This window comes from Callorhinus ursinus, unplaced genomic scaffold, assembly GCF_003265705.2.
Source record: "Callorhinus ursinus isolate GAN/ISIS: 27379988/994484 unplaced genomic scaffold, GSC_fseal_2.0 scaffold4, whole genome shotgun sequence".
In the NCBI taxonomy this organism is placed as follows: Eukaryota; Metazoa; Chordata; class Mammalia; order Carnivora; family Otariidae; genus Callorhinus; species Callorhinus ursinus.
In genome coordinates this window covers 51,426,644-51,444,964 of record NW_027397066.1, presented here as the reverse complement: position 1 = coordinate 51,444,964, position 18,321 = coordinate 51,426,644, and the positions used below count along the sequence as shown (strand labels likewise).

At 33.2% G+C, this 18,321-nt stretch overlaps 1 protein-coding gene across 3 annotated transcripts in view; it reads left to right on the top strand.

Annotated features, from left to right (window-relative positions):
* The window catches only part of TECRL (trans-2,3-enoyl-CoA reductase like), a 111,996-nt gene that overhangs the window by 50,949 nt on the left and 42,726 nt on the right, over positions 1-18,321 (top strand). For all 3 annotated transcript variants that reach the window (XM_025887752.2, XM_073891167.1, XM_073891168.1), the window contains exons 3-4: positions 10,901-10,945; positions 16,729-16,832. In XM_025887752.2, coding sequence (XP_025743537.1) covers positions 10,901-10,945; positions 16,729-16,832 — 149 coding nt within the window. The remainder of the gene's footprint in view (positions 1-10,900; positions 10,946-16,728; positions 16,833-18,321) is intronic.

Genomic DNA, 18,321 nt, shown 5'->3' with positions numbered 1-18,321 from the left:
TTTTTGTCTTCTCTCTGACCCCACATTCTCAGACTCTTTGTGGACTTTTAATCATTCTTTGGCTTCTTAAAACCTAGTATTTCCCAAGTTCTGTCTTCAACACTCTTCCATTTAATTCTACATACTTTCCCTCTTTTTGTGTGCTCTCAACAATTCCCATGGTTTAGAAATTAACAATAATGAATGAATGAATTTAAAACTGTCTCTTTCCCAGAACTTCCATCCATTGGCAGTTTGCCAATGTAACTTCTCAATATATTGTGTTTTTTGCAGACACCTCAGAGATTTATTAGAATTTTGACACACAAGGCTGAGGGAATAGATTTGATCTGGAAACAGTCAATGTTTATTCCCATATTTCAAGAATTGGTGAAAACTGAAATGAAGTAGCTCTAGAGACAATATATAATGGATTTAGTTCATATTGAATTGCTTTGCAATGGAAAAATGCCATTAAAATGTCCAGGGTTTATTAACACAGAAGATTTTAACTTCTGAATTGTTTATTTGCCTTTGCTGAAAAGTGTTTTTGAATTTCTCAGTATTTGCCACAATCTGATAATGAGAAACCATATTCATCCTAGGCATTCTGTTTATATTTAAAGTTACTGTGTTTGGGAGATGGCAAGTTAATGTAAACTAGCTTAGCCTTAAAATAAATGAAATATCTCAATTATAAGAGCAGCTATGTGTGTATGTGCTTAGGTATGTGTGACTGTGGAGGTATGTGTACATACAGCCATATGTATGTACATACATTTATTTATTTAATTAAAATCCTTGGATTGGGTGTTGAAATATAGTTTTCTGAAAGGAGTCTCTAACTATTAAATAACTGACTGCTACTAAAGACAAATACCAATTCTGTACAATTGGTATATCTGAAATCAGCACATTGCCTTCTCATAGACACAGTTCAAATCTTTGTAATTTTTCATGTAAATACCAATAATCGTCTTTTGGATACATTTTCTCACACATTGATTGGCTCTAGTATCTTATCCCTACTTAACCCTCAAGCATCAAGTTCAAGCTCCTCATGGCATATAGGCCTTAATAGTTTTCTCATACTCTATATGTATGTGTGTGTGTATGCTTTTTGGTGGCAACAAAGAAAAACCAATTTAATATATAATTGAAGGGTAGGGTGAGGAATGTTTCCTTGGTATTGTTCCCAGATAACAACTGTATTTTGACTATGAGATTATTCCTATTTGATTATTTTCTTGCTATATTTATTTCTGTGACAATAATCAGTTCATATAATTGATAAATAGGAGAATAATATTAGCCTAATGTGAAGTTTACAATTATTTATACACTTTTTTTCTTATCATAGTATCATTTTGAAGGAACAAGGAACAGTAGTTAAATTCAGAGAACATAACATGAACCCACTACTTTGCAGATGAATAGATACTATATCACGGTATCTATTTCTTAACTGGCTCAATTTGCCCATGTGCTCTGCCTTGGAAGTGTGGATTGTCTATTTGCCCTTTATCATTGTAATTTAGCTTTTGCAAATATTTCTTACACACAATTCTAGCAACCTTTATTTTACTATATTAAACAAGGTAAAGCCTCATATTTTCTGTCATTCATTTTTTTTCTTTTATTTAAAACACCTTTTCAACTGTACTGGTATTTTTATTAAAATTATTACTGGTTTCTCTTAATGATCACAATACAGAGTTGTACAGATTTTAAATACTATGCCCCTAATTACTTTTCATAACCCATTATTTTCAGAATATGATTTTGTAGAATTTATGCTCCAAGAATGCATATATTTGTTAGGAGAAAATCTTATATCTATACAAATGATTGAAAACTTTTATGTTGTTTTGTTTTAAAATTAAAGTTGTTAATGCATTTTAAATTAGTTCTTAGTAGTTTTGGGTACTTTGCAAACAGTATCTTCATTGAACACTCACAACATCCCTAATAGTTAGATACCTTTGTTATATTTTAAACAATTTGTTTTCTTTAACAGATGAGAAAAGTAAGATTCATAGAAGTGACTTGCCTAAAAGAAATAAAACAGATAGTAGATTATAGTACAAGGAGAAAAGTACAGACAGTGAATTTCTACAGACTTTGCAGTTAACTAGAAAAGAAACATTGGTTTTTTTATGTAGAGAAAGGATTTATTATGTAATAACTAATTTCACATTTGGCTAAATATGTATATATAACTTCTACCAGTTCTTCTTCAATAAGGGGCCACATATTCATTTAAATCTTATGAAATCACATTCTTCTATGCCAGGCAATCTTCTAATCATTGCATATACGATGGTAATAAAAATGATCATGTCTGTCTGTCAAGGAGGTAGTACAACAATAAGGAAAAATGTATACTAAACATCTTTAAAAGTACATAAAATAATTTTAGATAAGAAGATCAAAAACAGAATAATGAAAAAATGTAACTGGGAAATAGTACTGAAATCAGATAGCATCAGGGAGAATCTGTGTGTACAAGAATCATCCAGAAACTCAAATTTTGATACAGAAAATTGAATAGTTGAATAAAAGAGAGTTTAATGTTTGTTAGGTAGTGACACAGAGGGAAAGTAGTGCAAAGTAGTTAATTATTGATTAGGGTGTGTTATTGCAGCTATAGACCCTAGAATTGAGCCTAGAGAAGAATGAACCTGTGGGAAAAATAATAATAATAGTATGATAATTGTTGGAAAATACTCGAAGAATCAAATAATATTTGATTAGTTAGAAATTTGATTAGTTAATATTTGATTAGTTAGAAATAGTAGCTTAAGTAAGTAGGAAGTTGAGATGGTTGTGATGAAAAAGTAAGATGTTTGAAATCTGTGTTTAGGAGTGGTGAGCATAAGACTCTGGAAAAGAGTGAGAGAGTAGATAGAAAATCTGGATTTTTGTAGATTGAGGAACTAAAGGGCAGGAAATTAAAGTTATATTAAAGAAACTAACAATGATAAATGAGTAGTGGTGGAGAGCATGTTTTGAGTTAAAGTCATGAATATTTTAAGTGGAAGGACCAGTCCACCAGAGACAGCAACAAGAATCAATTAAATTAGATAGTAAAATTTGATGAGATGAAGTTCACAAGGAGAATGGAGAAAATGTTTTGGAAACAGCATTTAATAGAAAGGAGGATTCCTAAACACATTTTCATGCCCATAATTGCAAGGATTTAGTGTGAAGAATAAATACTTAGCTGAAAATCACACAGAGAAGTTTTCTATTAAAGGAAGAAGATGGAGGCACTTTTTGAGTGGAAATTGATTGTTTAGAAGTTTTTGCTGTTGACAGATTATAAGTGCCCTCAAGTGCATTGGGAGAGTATTAGAAGGCATGGAAAGGTGGACAATCACGTCTGATTAGTGGTTGTGCAAGGCAAAATTGGGAGGAGTCATTGTGATACTCTGGGAGACTTGACAGCTAATGCTGCCCAGTGTAAATGGGAATACAGGCATGATGATCAATCCTGGTAATTTTTTAGAAGTATGGTGGGTAATTTGGTGAACAAACTGGTTATAAATTTAAGCCAGTGAGGATAAAGAAATAGTCTGGTTATACTTTGTGTGCTCTTCTCCCTGCCCCACATTATTCTTGCTTTCTGCTTTGTTATTTAGTGTGAAATTGACTTGCTACTTACGCTTCTTGCTTTCATGCTATCTTTTATAATTCTGAATATTTTTATGCAGCTTTTAAATTTTCCATTTTTAGAACCATGTCTGTTTTCCTTCAGAAGCCTTGCTTTGTGATTGCTGATTATACAGTGTGATAGCACTCTGTCTTTCTTATTTGAGCACTCCATAATAGCAAATTCTTTAGCAGATGCATTTTCTTTTCAAGGTCAGCAAAATTATATACATTGGTTGGTGGCTGGCTTTAGTGTTAAAACTTTTTGTTGTTTTTGGGATGAGATAGGAAATGATTCTTTTATTTTTCAGATATAAACACTATCACTCATATCATATCTTACTGGCTTCCTTGATTCTATTTTAGCTTGATCACTTAATTATGTAGGGGGCACTTATAAAACTTCAAATAAATGGTTTACAAAGAAAAGAATGGTCCATTTAGATCTAGTGAAGTACTGTACTGAATGAATCATTTGTAACAAATAAAACAACTGATTCAACAATATTAAATCAGCAGCCAGTATTTTAGTACGTAAGGAGTTTTGTATATGTTTGGTGTTTATTTCTTATAAAAAAGGAAACAATTCATGTGTCTGCCCTTTTGTTCAGGCTTGCTTATGGGATTGTAGTGTTTGGAAAGACTATAGCAGTACTAATTAATAAAGCAATATAACCAAAGTGATGATGCAAAGTACACAGGACATTCTGTCATCACATCATGTTTCCTACTTAACATTTCATTACTTGGTTGATATCTCCTGTACTTTAATTTCATTTTGCACATATGAGAACTTTACAACAGAGCACATCTTTTGTCTCAAAGGAAAAGAGAGAGTTGTATACTTTGGATATTAGGACAAGGAATATATGTGGAAGTTAATAATAAGAAAAAGTTTGGTTTAATAGAAATATGTTTACTAATAAACTGTTCAAAATTTTAAAAAAATAAATCTTTTGGGAAGCCTGGGTGGCTCAGTCGGTTAAGTGTCTGACTTGTGATTTTGGCGCAGGTCATGATCTCAGGGTCATAAGTTTGAGTCCCACATCAGGCTCTGCTCTGGGTGTGGAGCCTGCTTAAGAATCTCTCTCTCTCTCCTTCTGCCCCTCCTCCTCCCTTTCTAATAAATAAACAAATAAAAATCTTTTTATCAAAATCTGAAATTGATCAATGTTTTTACATTCTTCTTAAATAATCCAAATTATTTAGAATACTTTTAAGTCCAAAGAGTGCTTTCCATTTTTTTGAGTGCTTTCCATTTTGTATGTTATTATTGTCCAGTATTTTGTTTCTTTATATGTATATACGTTATTACTGTTATCTATATTATTTTATATACATGACTTATATAGATATTAAGCTATTTTATATAGAAGTGTCCACATATATGCCAGTTCCTTTGCTCAATATTTACCTTATCTCTTAGTCCTAGAATTAACTTATTTTTCTAAAAGTTGATCCTTTAGATGTTCATCTACTAACAGGCAGAAAGGGTCTACTGACTGTGAGATTTCTCACTCCAGTAATGTCCTTATGTTTTCTTTAAAAAGTACTCCATTTAGAAGCTATTTGTCCATTACCTTTTATTGTTGCCATTTAGAAATCTGCTATCAATCAGTTTAATTGCCATACATGAAAATTTGAAAAATTTTCAAAGATTGGTCTGTTCATTGTGACCTGTCACTAGATACAAAGATAATTTGTAAAGATTATAACAGACTCTAGATGAAGTTATCTGCCTCCAGAGATTATTTACTTTTGCTTCCTTGGGGAGAAGAGCTGGACTGTGGAGATTACAGATCACTTGAATCCAAACAGGTATTGAGATGATTCAAAATTCAGCTTCATTTCCTGTAGGAACTGGTTTCTTTCTGATTTGCCCTAATTACACAATGCCAATTGGAATATTGGGCTTTTACCAGAGCTTCTACTTCTCAATTGGGGATATAGTTTGTTCTTCTGTTTCCTTAGCCTTGTGAGTTTGTAGAAAGTCCTATTCAGCTGTTTCTTCCAATACAAGCTGATATCCCTAGGGGAATGTGTCTCCAATTGCTGGACTCAGCTTTCTTGGTTTTCTGTCCTCCCAGAGCTCAGTTTCATAAGTCTTCATTTTTCTAATTACTCTGTGGAGAACTTGAGAAAATATTTTGCCATTCTTTTCTAGTTGTACTCAATAGGACATATGGCGAGGAATATACAGTTTACCATTGTAATTAATAATTTTTCTTATGCTTGCATATGCCTAATATATTGTTCATTTTTAGCCCCTATTTCTTTTAAGTTGCTTTCATATTTTCTTGATCCTTTCATGTTTCTACTTTCTGAGTAATTTCCTCTGGTCTATTTTCCAACTAACTAATTCTCTCTTCTGCCTGATCTAATTGTCTATACAATCATCCCATTATTTTTTTATTATTAAAAATAAGTTGATCATAAATTTCTATAAATTTTATTCAGTCTTTTGTCAAAGAAGCCTCTGTGTATATAAATAAGGATAAATTATACAAATATAAATAATATATATTATGTTATATAATATAATAATTATATATATACAATTTACTTTTTCTTTCAAATGGGTTATTAGAAATAACAGTTGATACACTTTAGTTTATAATGCTATGTTTTCTTGGAGTGCCTGGCTGCCTCAGTTAGTACAACATGTGACTCGATCTCAAGGCTGTGAGTTCAAACCCCACATTGAGCATAGAGATTATTAAAAAAAAATGCTACATTTTCTTGAGTCTTATTATCTAAAGGTTTTTTTTTTTACAGGTTTCATTGTTATTTTTCAGAACATGTAGAATCTATTTCCTATCTTGTATCTATCAATTATTTGGAAATTAAGCCTTCTTTGTTTCTAACTCTCTGGAACTGTCATCTCCAAGATTAGCTTTAATAGCCACATTTGTATCTAGTGGCAGGTCACAGTGAACAGACCAGAAAAATTTGCTTATTTTCTTCTACATCCAGTTCTGGAAAATTGAGGAATTAAACTGAGCCATGTAGAAGCTTGTAGAACTTCATCTTTCTTCCATTAACCCCTTGAACAGAGCCAGCTCTGCATAGCATACTTCTTAGGTCTATATTCTGTTTCTATTTATTCTTTATCTTATCTCACAACACCAGCCACAAAGAACCCAGGATGTAAACAACAAAAATTGATCACCATTTCATTTATTCCCAGAAGTCTCTATGGTTCAATATGGAGGCTCCATCATATTTATTAACTTTTTTAATCCTTAACTGCTCTCAGAACTTATCCTTCCTACTGGGATAGGTGAAATCAAGAAAAAGGTAGGAGCAAAGGACAGGTTTTACCAAGGGTCATAAGTGAGGGCATAAGTGTTCTGGGATTCATGGATTTCAAAACTTTTTGACTGTGAATAAGAAATTATTATAGTTCTTATAAAAATAAAATGTACTTATACAATTTAAACTATTGAACAAAAGTTCAAGAAACATTACTTAACCTATCTAGAATTTATTGCAATACATTGGGTCCAGTGTCATGATGATACATCTCTACTTATTCTACTCTACACTATTCTGTTCTATTCCTTTAAGTAATGCTAAGAATAATACACTAAGTCCATTTTTCAATTTATTAATGGCTCACAACTAACAGTTTGGAAAATACTACCTTATTAAAATAAATATATTTGAATTACATATTGAAGTACATATATATTGAATTGCGTATATTACCCATTTAGGATATAATCCCTTGAGGTGCTGGGGTGGCTCAGTTGGTTAAGCGTCTGCCTTTGGCTCGGTCATGATCTCAGGATCCTGGCATCAAGCCCCATGTCAGACTGCCTGCTCAACGAGGAGTCTGCTTCTCCCTCTGGTCGTCTCCCTACTCATGCTCTCTCTCTCAGATAAATAAACAAAACTAAACTAGACTAAACTAAACTAAACTAAAATAGAATGCTATCCCTTAGTGATATAAACACTTTTAATTATCAAGAAAAGAACGATAAATCATGGTTAGAATATGAAAAAAGTTGCACAAATCAAGTTCAATGTCTTGATAAATTCAGAGACTGGCAGATGCATTAGATCTCCTATGTATTTATAATTCATCTGTAAGCCAGTTATCTAAATTCAATGTACTCCACAATATAAATAATCTTTTAGACTATTCATCCATGCTAAAAATCCTTATGCAACTTATGTTCTTTATCATTTATACTGTCTTTTTTTCTGCTATTCTTCAAACCTATTCCACCTCCCACAACAAGCACAGAACATTTCAGCAAATGTATTCTTTGCTCTTTGAAAAGGTGACTGAAACTAATCTAAAGGGTTATATAGGCAGTTAATAACTGTTTTTCACTAGGACACAGTGTTAAAAGGTCACAACCTATAAATGCCAAGCTTATTCCATAAGCAGATCTATGTTGACAGAGTTAGAAGGTCATGGATTTCCCAAAAAGTGTTTAGAGCTTCTAATTTGTTTGATGTATTAGTGTGGGTTCAGCCAGTATTCAGTCATCTAGTTCATAGAGAGTTTTATCAGCTTAGAATGATATTTTTTTTATTTCCACAATAGGAGGCATCACAAAGTGCTATTGAAAGCAGTATCTCATGTGAATATTATTTAAATGGACAGAAAATGGCAGCTTTAATGTACACCCATCATAGGTGCTCAATGACTATCTGTTCAATATAAATGGATTCCCATTATGACTGTAATTTCTCCAATTCCCATATTTGAAACTCAATTAAAACTATAGAAGCCTCTGTTGTATGCATTTGCATCATATCTTCTTTGGCAGCAGATTTTCACTATGGGTAATACAAGTAATTATTTTAAAATATCTTTCAGCAAATAATGTTAATATACATTCCAGAACAACCAATGGCTATATAAATAATAAGAATTTTATTAGTAAATACAAAAACAAAACAATAAAGTGTCTTTACCTGCATATTCTCTAATTTAAAAAATCAAATGTCAAAGTTAAATTTTGTGTCTGCTCATTTGTCATGCTGTTACTAAATTTTGTTTGAATATAATCCTAAATAGTTTTAAACCTGTGATTATAATTTTTGACTTATGAGTTATTTGTCCATGATAATGTACATATATAAGTTCTCTTTTTGCAATAAATTTAGAGAGAATTTAGTGCAATAGTCTACTTATGTCTTATTATCATCATTCTTATTACCACTTTAAAAAGTAATGTTTTGAAAACAAAAGAGCAATGCAGTATGTTCCTTTGACAGTACTCTTAATTTGTTATAAATCAAGTTAATTTGCTTAATACTGGATATCAAAGTTAAGAATTCAATTTTCAATAGAAACTTTAAAATAATAACATAGAATTCATTTTAAGGGAAAATAATTATATTCTGGTAATTGTGAACCAATTTTTCTACTATGGCTGTTTATGGTAAATGTATTTTGATTTCCTTATCCAGGTAGAATTCTTTAGTAAACTATGTATTTATTCCTAATGATAGTATAAGGAAAAGATACTAAAGTGATGGTCTGCTATAATCAATAGGCTTATAATTAATAAAGTCAATAATACATATTATCCCAATATGAATTGCGTGCTTTATTCATGGTAAAGGAAATAAACCACTTTCAGGTGTCAATATTAAAAAAATAATAATAATAAGATCAATGTTCTTTGGTTTTAAATGAAGATGGTTAAGCATTTTATTGAAAAATAACTTACATAAAGTGCACAAGTCCTATATCATATACCTTGGTACATGTCCACAGATTGAACCCATATATGTAGCCAGACCCCAGATTAAAAAACAGAAAATTACCACCCTAAAGCTCTTGTCATAACTATCAACCACTGCTCATCAGCACACTGCAAAGATCTATCTCCATTTATGACACTGGATAACTACATTATCCACTTCCTAAGATTTAATCTGTCTTCCAACAGAAACTATCAGATTTCTTGGAGTGGGGAGGGAAATGTCTATTCATGTATTCTGCCCATTTTTAATCCTGTTATTCATTTGTTTTATTTAAATTACAGTTAGTTAACATATAGTGTAATATTGGTTTCAGGTGTACAATTTAGTCATTCAATGCTTACATACAACACCTGTTACTCATCACAAGTGCAGTCTTAATCCCTGTCACCTACTTAACCATCCCTTCACCCACCTCCCCTCTGGTAACCATCAGTTTATTCTCTATAGTTTAGAGTCTGTTTCTTGGTTTGCCTCTTCCTCTTTTTCCCTATGATAATTTGTTTTGTTTATTAAATTCCACATAGGAGTGAATTGATATGGTATTTGTCTTTCTCTGACGATTTCACTTAATGCGCTACACTTTAGCTCCAACCACATTATTGCAAAAAACAAGATTTCATTCTTTTTTGGGGCTGAGTAATATTCCATTGTGCATATATACTACTTCTTCCTTATTTATTCATCAGTTAAAGGCACTTGGGCTATTCCCATAATTTGGCTATTGTAGATAATACTGCTTGAACATTGAAGTGCATGTATCCCTTTGAGTTAGTATTTTGTATTCTTTGGTAAATACCTAGTAGTGCAATTGCTAGATCATAGGGTTAAAGACCTAAATGTGAGATCTGAAACCATAAAAATCCTAGAGAAGAACACAGGCAGTAACCTCTTTGACATTGACCATAGTACCTTCTTACTAGATATGTCTCCGGACACAAAGGAAACAAAAGCAAAAATGAACTTTTGGGACTTCATCAAGATACGAAGCTTCTGCTACAGCAAAGGAAACAATCAACAAAACTAAAAGGCAGTCTTCAGAATGGGAGAAGATATTTGCAAATGATAATTTCTGGTAAAGGGTTAGTATCCAAAATATATAAAGAACTTATAAAACTCAACACCCAAAAATGAATAATCCAATTAAAAATGGGCAGATGTGAATAGACATTTTTCCAAAGAAGACATCCAGATGGCCCACAAACACATGAAAAAATGCTCAACATCACTCATCATCAAGGAAATACAAATCAAAACTACAATGAGATATCACCTGATACCAGTCAGAATGGCTAGAATTCACAAGACAAAAAACAACAGGTGTTGGTGAGGATGCAGAGAAAGGAGAACCCTCTTACACTGTTGGGAATGCAAAGTGGTGCAGCCACTCTGGAAAACAATATGGAGGCTCCTCAAAATGTTTAAAATAGAATGACTTTATGATCCAGCAATTGCACTCCTAGGAATCTACCCAAAGAAACTATTAGATTTTACAATGTGTATACACTTGTACTGACAATTAAATGCTTTCTTTTACATGGAATAGGTCCAAAGTGGTATCCTTCCCGAATTGGCCTGCAGCTAGAACGAGGTAAGAATAAATTTTCACTGATCTATTTATTTAATTTGGAATCCCTTTTCTTTCATCAATAGTTAATATTTATTTATCACTTACTAAATGGCAAGCATTATAGTAAGTGGTCTAGATCAGGTATGTCGATTGATTCTCCCCATAAACTAGTGCTCCAGTTTTTGCATGAGGAATTTTAGTCTAAAGGATAATATTCACATTCCAGTGCCATGTGCATTGGAGGCAGGATCTGAATTAACATCTTTCTGTTTCTAAAAGTTTTACTGCTTTATTCTCTCATTCTACTATCACCTAATATGTTCTCAGGGATACAGCTCAATATTTTTTTTTCTTCCTTCCTTCCCTCCTTCCTTCCTTCCCTCCTTCCTTCTCTCCTTCCTTCCCTCCTTCCTTCTTTCCTTCCTTCCTTCCTTCCTTTCCCTCCTTCTTTTTTCTTTCTTTCTTTCTTTCTTTCTTTCTTTCTTTCTTTCTTTTTTTCTTTCTTTCTTCTTTTTCTTTCTTTGTTCTTTCTTCTTTTCTGCTTAAAGCAGAATAAATGAGCTAAGGAGGAGAGAAATTAATGAATTTTAGGGAAAATATAATATCCAGTATTAAGCCTGAAATTTCTCAAACTGTCAAATCCTATTCTTCGTTCAAAAAATTTATAAATAGATACACTTAAAAGTTACTCCTGCTAATAATCATTGCCACTAATATTACATCAACTTGACCTTAAATTTGGACTTGTTAAATAAGAGCTGTGGGTAGAATATAAGTTTTAGAAGATTACTCGAAGTCAATAATAGTAAATCTACAAGAGGCATCTATTAAGGAATTTCAATCTCTAAATTTTTCCATAGTGTGGTGAACTGCCCCCCCCCTTTTTTTTCTGGTACTTTTGCTAATACTCAGGCCATTCTTTCTCAGATATTACCTTTACTTAAGGACCAATGATGATTTCCTCGCATCTCTCTAAGGTGTTTTGTTTGTTTTCAATGTTTCTTAGACATTCCAAATTTCTCTGAGACATCTATGCTGAAAAAATTGGAATCCATGATATTCTTGGAAGTCATACTTTCTTAACGATTTCAAATTCTTTCAAGCTCAAGAAATGTTCAATGTTCAAGAAAAATTCCTATCTGGTTTGAATTTAAAAGAGAAGACTCATTCTCTTGTTTATTTTTACCTCTTCAGGGCCTAGTATATGCCAGCCATATAAATGCCTTTCAACACATGGATGCTCAAATAACATAAAATTATATAGTGGTATTGTTTTCTGAACTTGACTCTTATATAATGAAGACTCTAGAATGCCATAAGCATCAATATAAAATATAATTCAATTTGAAGAACACTACAAGGGGAAACAGGGAATTTCTGTTAGTTCTACCTTCCTGGGGAATGTGACTTTTTACTTTCTCCTGACATATTTATTTGGTTTCCCTTCACATACATTTACAGGGTATGATCTGAATGAAATATAGCCACTGAGTGCTCTTGAATAAGAATGTGATGACTTATTTGAAAAAAAAAAGACTCAATTATTTTAGCGAGCAAAGCAGGATGTGGTGCAAAGAGGTTGTTTGGAGTAAAACAGAATTTTAAAATTGACTCTTCTGCTTACCTATTTATAGGGTCTTCTTTCGTAAAGTGGAGCTAATAAAGAACTTAACCCATGGTTTGGTTTTTGTTTTATAAGTGTTAAATAAGTTCATGTTTATAAAGCACTATAATTACTGACACATGGTAGATGCTTCATCTATCAGTTATAACTGATGTTATAACTATTCATATTAAGAAAACTTAACACTGAAACAAAGTAAGCCCTAAATATTTACATATATTTCCTGCCAGAATGCTTATACTATGAGCAATGACATCATGCAGATTTAGTCTTCTACATTTTCCTCACACAAAAGACATCAGTAAAACATAAAGAAAATAGCAAACATTGATAATCATGGGCAAGTTATTAAACTTTTTTTTTCTTTTAGCTCAGTGGTTGTGCTGAGCTGAGCTAGACTTAGCCTTACTTGGGTGGGTCCACTCAAGTAGCTGCAGTCAGCTGGTGGGTTTTTAGTGACTGGCTGGTCTAGGATGGCCATGATTATAGCCAATGCTCTCTACTCTTTGTGGTTTCTCATGTTTCAGCAGAATATTTGGGGCTTGTTCTCATGGTGGATTCAGGGATTCAAACAAATGAGCACAAGCACTTAAGATTTCTTAAGGCCCAGTCTTGGAAGTATCATATCTCTTGCCCTACATTCTGTTAGCTAAAGTGAATGACTAGGCTAACCCATACTCAAGGGTGCAGGGAAATAGGCACCAACTCTTCTGGGGGTACTAAAAGTCATATTGTAAATGGTGTGGATATGGGAATGGTAAAGAACTGAAGTCACAATTGTAATACATCTGTCATAGAAACTGGTAACTAAAATGTGTTCTCTCAGGCGCCTGGGTGGCTCAGTTGGTTAAGCAACTGCCTTCGGCTCAGGTCATGATCCTGGAGTCCCAGGATCGAGTCCCGCATCGGGCTACCTGCTCAGCGGGGAGTCTGCTTCTCCCTCTGACCTTCCCCCGTCTCATGCTCTCTCTCGCTATCTCATTCTCTCTCTCAAATAAATAAATAAAATCTTTAAAAAAATAAATAAAAAAATAAAATGTGTTCTCTCCTCCTACCTCAATTAATATACTTAATAATGTTTTGGAAGCACAGAGTTGAATTTCTAATTCTTAAAGTCATTGGATTTCTAAAACAGAAAGATGAAGCATGGGTAGACTTGGTCCTTTCCTTCCCAGCCCTGGCTCTAATCATCCATAGCACTTATACAAGGGCCTTGACAAACCCCTAGGTACATACCCTAGTGTCTGGCCCAATTTCTGGGAAGAAATGCCCAAGAAAGAAGATTTGTTTAAATTAATTTGGGCAGAAAATTCACAGGCTTTAAGTGGTTGAAGCCTGATATCCATGGAATTGGCTTTTGTTTTAGGAATATATTCTTGGCCCTACCCATTCCTCTCTCTTTGGAAAAGGACATAGACATAGAAGGCCAAAGACAGGGTTCCCTGATTACTGAGTCTGAGTGGTATGATTAATGATATGCCTGGATTCTCTCAGTTCCTTCTATGCAAATCTCACATTTTAAAAATATGCCAATGGTCTGTTCCTTGAAGTCATCAAAAGTAATAGAGGAGTAGAAACTAATCCCCTCTCCAAAGATGTCAATAGATGTATGTTGGAAAGATGTTTTCAGTACTTCAAGTGGTACAAAGATCTCAGATTATTTTGTCCTTATTAACATTTCTTATTGTTATACATGATTGTCAAAATGATTTTGACCATTTGTATATCCAAGTCTTTACCTTGACCCATGTTACATTAACTTCCTATTGCTGTGTAACAAATGACCACAAACTAAGCTTAAAATAACACTCATTTATTAGCTTAAAGACACAATATGGCTGGATTCTTTGCTCAGAGTATCACAAAGCTGTAATCAAGGTGTTGGTGGAGCTGAATTCTCATCTCAAGACTTTTAGAAAATTCTACTTCTGTCTTCATTCTTATTGTCTGAAGTTTGTTTGTTTTGTTTTGTTTTGTTTTGTTTTTTGTGGCTGTATGACAGAGGTTCCTATTTCCTTACTACTTGTTGCATTCTATAGGCCATTTCAGTTCCTAGAAGCTATTTGCATTATTTGCCATGTGGCCCTATCCATCTTCATCCCAGCAATCATTCTCGTACTGTAGTACCAGTATTCTAGTACTTTGAATCTGAATTCCTGTGGCTTACCAATCCTGCAGATTTAATAGTGCATGAGTAGCTCAGACCCACCTCAATAATCTCTCTTATAAAGCCACATAGCATAACCTAATCAAGGGAATAATAGCCTACCATATTCACATTGGCTTTATCAAATGCCATCTTCAAAATAAATATATAACAATTGCACATTTTATCTTACATTTTATCCAAGGTATTGGATTCTGAAAATCATCTAAAAATAGTCATAAATTAATATGTATTGTGTCTTGGAAAAATAGAGAATGAAGGACGCTTAGGTGGCTCAGTCAGTTAAGCATCTGCCTTCAGCTCAGGTCATGATTCCAGTGTCCTGGAAGGGTCCCCACTTTGGCTTCTGGTTCTCTGTTCAGTGGGGAGCCTGTTTCTCCCTCTCCCAACCTCCCCCATGTTCATGCACTCTCTCTCTGTTTCAAAAAAATAAATAAAATCTTTAAAAAATAGAGAATGAAATGACACTTTTTCATGAGAAAAAGGTAAAGATAAATCACAGATAGATTAACATAAAGAATAATATCAATACAAACAACTACAATGGCAATAAAAATAACATTATACTTATGAGATTCATTTAGCCCTAGTCCACTTATTTTTCCTTCTGTATGGTAAAACTTTGTTTGAATAAAACAAGATATATTTAGCATTATCTCATTTATGAAGATTTAACTTTTTACAGTTGTTTTACAATTATAAATAATGCTAAAAAGAACACTTTGTACATATATTTCAGTACACACATGTCAGACTTATCTAGTGTATATTATTAAGAACAGAACATTTCCTTTACATGTCTTGTAAGACATCAGTTGTTTATTCTTCTCAAATTTCATGAGAAACTCCTTTTCAGTAATCTTTGCTGTATGTTTCTTTTATTACTTTTAAAGCCCGTAGTGCTAGAAACTTTTTTCAGTTTCCATTTTCTTTTCAAACTGAACACTCAAATAATCTCATCACACAGTATGGCTTTAAATGTTAATGACTTTCAAATATCTACAGACACACCTACCCAACTGCCTATTTGACAGCACCTACTTGAATGTCTAATAAATATCACACACTTAACATATGTTAACTTAAATCTTCATTTCCACCCCCAAATCCTGCTCTTTCCCCACTCTTCTTCCTGCCAGTTAATGAAATTACAATGCTCCTAATTGCCCAAAATACTCTCTTCTCAAGTTGAACCTGCTCTATGTTCAAAACATATCTGAAATTGATGAATTTTTAACATCTTTACTGGTCCCATCTTAATCCAAAAAATCCCTTGCTTGATGAATTTTGAGTTCGTCCTAAGTAATCTTGCTTCCCTTCCTCCCAGTTTCCACACAGCATCCATAGAGATCTTTTAAAGCATACATCAAGTCACTTCGCTGATGCTTGCAATGACTACTAAAATTTATTTGCCCTAATTTATCAAATAATAAAAGAATTTAGAGAACAGTTGACATCTATGTCTACTGACACCCCAAATTTTACTTTTTTAAAAGATTTTAATTGTTTATTTTAGAGAGAGAGAGCATGAGCATGGGGAGTGGCAGAGAGAGAGGGACAGGAAGGCTCCCCATTGAGCAGGGAGCCCAACACAGGACTCAATACCAGGACCCTGAGATTATGATCTGAGCTGAAGGCAGACAATTAACTGAGCCACTCAGGTGCCCTTCCCCCCAAAAATTATTCTTTAAAAATATCCTGTATCATATTTGGTTATGATATTATCCAGTATTACATTTTCTCAGAACACAACAGGATTTCCTAATCCTAGGAAAACTAGTGATAATCTGCACTTTGTTTAGGTAGAGGTGGGAAACTACCATATATTTGAAAAATTCTTAGATATTTTATAAAATGTGTTTGTTTCATTTTATTTTACTTTAAATATTTATTGTACATTGCAGTTTCTATGTATGATTTATTCTTAGCATTCACAATTTTTCACATAAAATTGTTTGTTAAAAATCATGATGTCTTGAAATTGTATTAAAATACTTTTCCTTATTATTTAAGGTGGGCCTTTTTTGAAGGACTACATAACCATTCAAAGTATTGCAACTTCCTCCATTGTCACTCTCTATTTTACAGACCTAGGTCAACAGGTCAGTTGGACTACAGTAAGTATCAGTTTGAAATGCAATGTACATGTCCCACATTTTGATAGGAATAATTTGTTGACAGAATGACAATTTTTTTCAAATAAATTCATAATGAAACAAAATACTGTACTGAATGGCATTTTAAGTTTTCCATTCTTACTAGAAACCATGGTCAAAATTTCATACAAGAATTAGAACCATGGAAATACACAGTTGGAAGAAGGAGAATAAATTTTTTTTTTAAAATATCAATCTATCCTATGACTGTTGGCCCTATTTCTGCTTCCTCTATACCTTGCTAGTTAAATAGTATTTCTTCAGTTTTTCCTTCTAGGAACCTGGAGATATGAAGACTCTTCAAAATGGAAAAAGAGGAGATAGAATATTCAATAAAAAAGTATTCTAAGGCAAAGGAGGGCATATGGAAAATCAGAATGAAGTAGTGAGACTTCTTTGAGTAAGACGGTCATGGAATACTTTCCACTCTCCTTGAAGGAGGAGCTTTCAAAGTAGTGGCAACTGAATCCAATGGCATTAGAAGAATGAAGACATTAAAAGACACGGAGGACTAAGAAAAAGAGAAAATACTTGACTCTAGGTCACAAGTATTGAACTATTCATGAGTTATGGAATAGATAGGTGGAATAGCTTTAGTAGCAATAGGAAATCCTAGGTGATATTTTTGTGACAAAGAGTTAATTTGATAAATAATTTTAACAATGACATACAAAGAATAGAGGAATCATTCTATTTTACAATTCAATTTTTTATTTTTGTAGAATTTAAAATTTTTTCTGATTACACAGGTATTTCATATCTGTGATGGGATTGCACTTTTTTGGGGGGAGCTTACTAAGGTTTTTTTTTATGTTATGTTAATAACCATACATTATATCATCAGTTTATGATGTAGTGTTCCGTGATTCATTGTTTGCATATAACACCCAGGATTCCATTCAGTACATGCCCTCTTTAATACCCACCGCCAGGCTAACCTATCCCCCCACACCCCTCCCCTCTAGAACCCTCAGTTTGATTCTCAGAGTCCATAGTCTCTCATGGTTCATCTCCCCCTCTGATCCCCCCCCTTCATTTTTCCCTTCCTGTTATCTTCTTTTTTTTTTTTTGAACATATAATGTATTACTTGTATCAGAGGTACAGGTCTGCGATTCAACAGTCTTACACAGTTCACAGTGCCCACCATAGCACATACCCTCCCCAATGTCTATCACCCAGCCACCCCATCCCTCCCACCCTCCACCACTCCAGCAACTCTGTTTGTTTCCTGAGATTAAGAATTCCTCATATCAGTGAGGTCATATGATACATGTCTTTCTCTGCTTGACTTATTTTGCTCAGCATAATACCCCCCAGTTCCATCCATGTCGATGCAAATGGCAAGATTTCATTATTTTTGATGGTTGCATAATATTCCTATATATATATATATGTATATATATATATATATACACACCCATATATATATATATATATATATATACACAC